A 6869-nucleotide genomic window follows, 5' to 3' on the forward strand; every position below is an offset into this window, starting at 1 on the left:
TTTTTTTTTTTTTTTTTTTTTTTTTGTAAAATCACAATTTATCCCTTAAATTTTAATTTATATAAATTTATTCTTAATATTTTAGCTTTATTTCATAGGAAGAATATTCTTTAATTAAGAAAATGTCTCAAATAATTCTAAAAACATATTTTCTTTAATTATTAACAAGAAATTGACAGCGAAACCCGTTACCTTTCACCGGTTTAGGCCGTCGACACGCGGTAAATCATGCTTTCGAACTTTTTTTAAATAAATAAATATATATTTAATTAAAATTATTATTGTTTTTAAATATAGTTTATTTATATTATTATTTCTCTCCCTCTACATCTCTATCAAACCCGCTTCTCTGTTCTAGGGTTCGAAGTTAGATTCCGATCATATCGCTTCTCCATTTCGATTCTCTCACCCACTCTCTATATTGTCTTCATCTAAATTTTCCTGTTTTTTCTTTGGGTTTTAAAAATTTCTGATTGGATTTAGGGTTACGAATTTTTGTTTTCCAGTTCGCATTTGCATGCGGTTCAAATTCGAAGGTGTTTTGCTTCATATTTTGGTGGGTTCTTGCTCCAGTTTATCTAGGGCTAGTTTTTTTGTTCTTGTTGTGTACAATTCCTCTCTTCTACGCAGGCAATGGCAGCTAGAACTTGTGATTTTTGATTGCCGAAGTCTGTTGTAGAATAATCTGGTTTATTCGGTTCCTTTTTACTTTTGTCTTCCACGCTTGACGAATTTCTTTTGAGTTGAGTCTAGCTCGGTCGTTTTGAGGATGAACAAGTTATGAGATGTCAGATTTGTAGATTTCCATATTGTAGCGTAATTTGCTCGAATTGATTTTACAGTGTATTGTGGTTTAAATTCATGGGACGCGGTAGAAGTTTCATTGCCTGAAGACTACATTTGGGGAATTCTCTCATCGATTGAGCGGCGGATGTTTGCTTCCAGTATGGATACTGTGCGGGACACAGCTAGAAATGCAGGAACGTTGTTAATCCCAATGCGGTTTGTCTGGCCGTATGGGGGAAGAAGTGTATTTCTCAGCGGTTCTTTTACCAGGTGATGTTCGGGAGTTCATGGTCTTTTGTACTTACGGTACTTTCATGCATGTGCTATGGTTGCCGAACGCATCAACTACGTTTGGATTTTCTATTTCAACATGCATGTATGAATTATGCTGTAAACGATAAAAGTAAACTTTAATTGTATTTTTGATGAAGGTGGTCGGAGCTTGTTCCTATGACGCCTATGGAGGGCTGTCCTACTGTTTTTCAGGCTATTTACAGCTTAACCCCTGGATATCACCAGGTCAGATTGTGGTGGTTGAATGGGACATTTTAAATTGTTCATGTCATTTTTAGCTGGATGCTGCATAATTTTGCTATAATCTTAGATGTTAATCTACTAAGCATTGAATATTAGTTGTTCTGCTTGGGTGAAGCTGGTGTTTCTCGAGGAAACGTGGCTTCCTGAAAGAATTAGATTAAGCTGAATTACAGTTATTTTGGCTTCTCTGACAATCTTATGTAAATGGCGGAAGTAGATCAAGGTCAGAATGTGAAGGAAAGAACTATAATAAGCTGCACTGTGCATGTGTTTTTCGAAAACAATTTTTTCCATTCGTTGTTTCTCGTTATACTACGTAATATTATCTATCTTTTTATCCATATTCATCTCATATGCACAGCTATTATTGATTGCGATGCCATTTTTCTTATTATTTCCAATTTGCTTTACTATGTACTCCAACAATGAGAAATTGTTCTGCTGAGCCATTGATTTTTTAAAGAAATTTATGTAGTTTTGTTATACTAATGTTCGCACAAGGGTTCTCTTGCATGCAGTATAAATTTTTTGTTGATGGAGAATGGCGGCACGATGAGCAGCAGACTTGTATTTCTGGTGAATATGGGGTTGTAAACACTGTTCTCTTGGCTACAGAGCCTAGTTATGCTGCTCCACTTGCCAATCCAGAGATGGCCCCTGGATCTAGCATGGATGTGGATAATGATGCCGTCCGTCGCTTGGTTAGAATAATATATACATTATTGCTCATTTCATTGTATTCTGTTATGCCATAGAGTAAAGGAAGTCGAGAATTGTGGTTTTTATTTAACTGTTTGATCTATATGATTTTAATCAATTGATGAAAATGCACAATTACTTTTTCCTGCTCGAGCCTTTTATTTCCAGCTAGCGATTTAGTTTCCTTTTATTGCACTCTAGGATAGTAGTAGTTTCTATATGAGTTATTTCTCTGCCGTACTTACGGATTAGGTTATTGATGAATCTTACTTTTATCTACTGGGATTTCTGTTACACTCTCACTGTTCCTTGTATTAGCTAATTGAAATTTTCTTGTTATCAACCAGGTCCGAATAAATGATGGACGATTGTCAGAGGCTGTGCATAGTATATCAGAGGCTGATCTGCAGTGCTCCCGTCACCGCATATCTGCATTCTTGTCCACACATACTGTTTACGAGTTGCTCCCGGAGTCAGGCAAGGTTTGGATTCTCTATCTTCTAAACTTTTGTTTGATAACATTTTTTTATTTGTTTTATCCCTTAATGAGAGTACAATTATGTTACAGGTTGTTGCTTTGGACATTGACTTACCTGTGAAGCAAGCTTTTCATATATTGCATGAGCAGGCATGTCTTTTTTCTCCTTCCCTCACGTCCCCTCCATTTGGCTGGTCGAGAACCCATACAACTGTTAATCTCTGTGCTTGAAGGATAATATAAAATCTTTCCCTTTTGGGGCTTTCTGTGGTATTTTATCCTTTCTGCTTTTTCGAGACCTAAAAAATACATTTCATTATGATCCATAGGTTGAGTTGGAAAAAGTGCTTTAGAAATTCCCATGTTGAAATTTGGTTGGGAGGGATGGTTGCATGTTCTTTGATTTGATCTTTTAAGTAACAAGTTATATGTTAGAAGTTAGTGTATGTTTGTACAGATTTCTTCATGCCCTTTTCCACAAATGAAAAAATTGGAACATTTCTTGTTATCTTTTTTATCACCTATGGATTTATGTTTTGGTGCTCAAGAGATTTTGATTTATACCTTATCTTTATTAACTCTTTACAGGGTATCCCAACAGCTCCTCTTTGGGATTTCAGCAAGGGGCAATTTGTTGGAGTTCTCAGTGCTTCAGATTTTATTTTGATATTAAAAGAAGTATGTGTAGAAGCCATTTTCTCCTTGCATTTTATCTCTCTCCCTAATTGGCGTTTAAATTGCTGATGATATTTTTGAATCTTTGTTTTGAAGATTTTCTGAAAATTCTCGAGTATCAGCATGAACATTTCACTGACAGGATTTATTGTTTTGATTTATTTTGTTTGGGCATCATAGACATGCTTACGGAATTGTTGATCTCTCTCTTCATTTATATTTTTGTAGTTCTTCATTTTCTTTTCAAATATGCTAATTTAAATTCAAATAGTAGCTTGGGAAGCGTGGCTCAAACCTGACAGAGGAGGAGCTTGAAACACATACTATATCTGCTTGGAAAGAGGGTAAAGCATATTTGAATGGTCGAGTGGATGGGCAAGGAAGATTCTTGTCAAGACAGTTCATTCACGTGAGTGTAATATGTGGCACCTTTGAATCTTTGCATGTAGTCTTTTTGGAATCAATTGATGCTACTGTGACCTAATTCTTCCAGAGTTTTGATTGATAGTAATAACCGAAGAGAAGCCAATTATTACTTTCTTATATCTCCATCATAACTTTTCCAAATTCTTCAAATATGTAACTCATTCCTTAGATGAAATGTGATATCATGACCTTGTCATCTATAAACTCTTATATCAAAGGTCTTGACTTTCTTTTGGACAGAGAACAGAACTTTTGAACCACAATTACATAGATTTCTAGGAAGTTCCTAATTTTAGATATCAGAGAGTTGAACTGCTTTAGCATCGTGTCTAAGTGGCCTGGTTTCCTGAATTTTAGTCAAAGCATTTTCCTACTTTTAATTATTAATTTAAACTGAAAATTCCGTTAGCTGATGTCATTGTCCATATGCACCTCCGATGTATGATTAAAGGTGATATTGCACTGTTTTCTCTGATGTAATCTCCCTTTAAGTTGTTTTCTGAAATCGTTTTTTATTTAAAATTTTATGAGAGGGTCTTTGCACGAACCTGTCAGAAGGTTGTGTTAACATTGTTGTTATTGGTGCTCATGTAGGCTGAACCGTTTGATAATTTGAAAGATGTTGCTTTAAAGATCTTGCAAAATCAGGTGGCTACAGTTCCCATAATTCATTCATCTGCAGAAGATGGATCGTTTCCACAATTGTTGCATCTTTCTTCACTTTCTGGAATACTAAAATGTAAGTGTTTTCCAAATTTCTTATTTTAAAACGGAGCTTCCCCTGATATTAAGTAGTGGGTGTTAGTTTCCAGGTATCTGCAGGTACTTTAGGCATTGTTCCAGCCTGTTGCCTGTGCTCCAACTGCCAATTTTTGCAATTCCAGTTGGAACATGGGTCCCAAAAATTGGAGAATCGAATAGAAGACCATTAGCTATGTTGAGACCTAGTGCTTCCCTTAGCTCAGCGTTAAACTTACTGATTCAAGGTTTGCACTCCAACTTCCAGTAGGATGGTTTTACTTTAGTGGTTATATTAAGATTGGTAGCCTTTCCTTATAAGAAGAGGGACTGCTTTTGTGGATAACTAAATGGATCTTAGTAAAGTTTCTTCCAGATCTGGTCTTCTTTTTGGCCATCCAACACTCCCATGACCCATCTAGTGCTGCAAAATGATGAAGTCCAAATTATGAAGGGGATAAAGTTTTGTAATTGTTTTAGATTACAAACTTAGATGGCAAATGGGGAGATTATAACTTTACATTATCCTGCTAGTTTGATTAAGTTTGTGCGCGCTCTTTTATGTCTGTTACATTGGCATCTTTCACGTACTCATGGACCATATTTGTTTTTGTAGATAGGTGTGCTTTCTTCCCCGGAAAGACCTGATAAGTGTGGAGTAGATCAGATATAGTCTCTAATAGTAGGTTTATGTGGATACTAACTTCAAAAAAGTGGTGTTCATTGTAAAAATGATTTTCATAAGAAGGGTAGGAGAGCTTCTACCCAGGCTAAGGAAGTTACTGTAAAGTGTTCCATTTTGGCATAAAGAGTAGTTAAACTGAAGTTGCAGAAAGATCTGGACAATCTCACACCGAGTTATACCTATTAAAATCGTATATCTTGGAAAACAGCCCCCACCCACTCACCGCACGAACACAAAAGTTCTGTTATTTCTCTTTCTAATTTTAATGATCTTTCATTTGTGATGTTGCTTTAACAATGATGTGTCAATGGCTTTTGGAGGGCTTTTTTTGTTGTATTTGGCGAGAAGGTGTCATTATTTAAGATCGTTTATTGACACTACGAAAGGAAATAGGTTGTCTCTGTTTTGGTTTTTTATCAATTCCATTTGACATAGCATTCTGCTACTTGCAGCTCAAGTTAGTTCGATACCCATAGTTGACGACAACGATTCATTGCTGGATGTATATTGCCGAAGGTTATTTCCTGCAACATCTTTCAATATATTTAATATTCCGGTTTGTTGGAATGAAACTGTATGTCTATGATATCGTTACGATATTTTTTTATTTACAGTGATATAACAGCTCTTGCAAAGGACAGAGCTTATACACACATTAATCTTGATGAAATGACCATTCATCAGGTAACTTGCTTCCCCATCCCCTTTCACCACATTTCGAATACATGTTATCAGTTGAGGACCTTTTTTTTTTTTAATTCTTTTTATCCCCTTTCAGTAGCTGTAGGGATTTATCTCAGGTTTCTTTTCTCGTATTTTGTTCTTATTTCCTTTTTGTGTAAATATTTTTATTGTGTTTTTAATGAGAAATGGAACTTTCATGGAGAAACATATACAAAAGAGCTCAGCCAAACTAGCTTGGATCTAAAGCTTATAACTTGTGTCAATAGCCGTTTCTTATTTAATCATTATTTTGTTTTTGTAAAAGAAGTTTTGGGGCGGGTGTCGGGATTCTTCCTTTTCTACCACTCAACGGAACGAAACCTATAACATTCTGAAAAATATCGAAAGGTTGATTTCAAGCTAATTATTGTTATGGAAAAAAAGTCTAGTTATTGCCCGTCCCGTGTTAATCCAATCGATCTCCTGTTACTTACAATCCGATGTGAAATGAAATGGTGGTAACTTGTTAGTATTGCTATTAAATCAATAATCTGATTTTTCCATTGCTCTTGTATCTGATTCCTTTCAGGCATTGCAACTTGGACAAGATTCTTTCTCTCTTTACGAGCCACGAAGTCAACGATGTCAGATGTGTTTGCGATCCGACTCGTTGCATAAAGTAATGGATCGTTTGGCAAACCCAGGTAGATAGATAACTGTCTGTCTCTTGTTCATTCTTCTTCTTTTACATGGGGCCTTGATCGAACCTTTGAAGAAGCAAACCCCATTCCTTAATTACGAACTTTCAGGTGTTCGACGGCTTGTAATCGTGGAAGCTGGCAGCAAACGAGTAGAAGGGATTATTTCGCTAAGCGATGTTTTCAAGTTCTTGCTTGGTTAGTCAAAAAAAGCATTGAGGATAAAGAACGAAGGACGATCCCGAGGGGGGGTTTGTGCAAAAAAAATGAGATCGATGCGTAGAGGAGGATTGTACACTATCCATCTGCATAGTTGTTAGTGATGGGGAAGGACTTTGTCTTCTTCATTTGGTTGGGTTTAGCCTCTCACTTCCATCGCCTGGCTTTTGAAGGAATTTTAGGGTGGAGTGGATAAAAAAAGAGAGGGCCACAGTACAAAAAAGAACCAAAAAAAAAAAAAAAAAAAAAAAAAAAAAAAAAAAAA

The 6869-nt window shown here is 36.0% G+C and overlaps 1 protein-coding gene across 3 annotated transcripts; it reads left to right on the forward strand.

Annotated features, from left to right (window-relative positions):
* The first annotated feature begins 311 nt into the window (after positions 1-311).
* Positions 312-6826, forward strand: LOC111460274 (sucrose nonfermenting 4-like protein). Of its 3 annotated transcripts, XM_023103457.1 has the most exons (15): positions 331-366; positions 507-556; positions 843-1056; positions 1218-1305; positions 1842-2024; positions 2370-2504; positions 2591-2650; positions 3089-3178; positions 3450-3584; positions 4196-4340; positions 4414-4587; positions 5477-5540; positions 5639-5708; positions 6277-6391; positions 6497-6826. In XM_023103457.1, the coding sequence occupies exons 3-15, from the start codon at positions 932-934 to the stop codon at positions 6586-6588; spliced, it is 1476 nt and encodes a 491-aa protein (XP_022959225.1). In that variant the 5' UTR covers positions 331-366; positions 507-556; positions 843-931; the 3' UTR covers positions 6589-6826. The 3 variants fall into 3 exon arrangements, with proteins under 3 accessions (XP_022959226.1, XP_022959223.1, XP_022959225.1); XM_023103455.1 differs by having other exon boundaries at positions 313-556; XM_023103458.1 differs by lacking the exon at positions 4414-4587 and having other exon boundaries at positions 312-556.
* The last annotated feature ends 43 nt before the right edge of the window (positions 6827-6869 follow it).

This window comes from Cucurbita moschata, unplaced genomic scaffold, assembly GCF_002738365.1.
Source record: "Cucurbita moschata cultivar Rifu unplaced genomic scaffold, Cmos_1.0 Cmo_Scf00023, whole genome shotgun sequence".
NCBI classification, from domain to species: domain Eukaryota; kingdom Viridiplantae; phylum Streptophyta; class Magnoliopsida; order Cucurbitales; family Cucurbitaceae; genus Cucurbita; species Cucurbita moschata.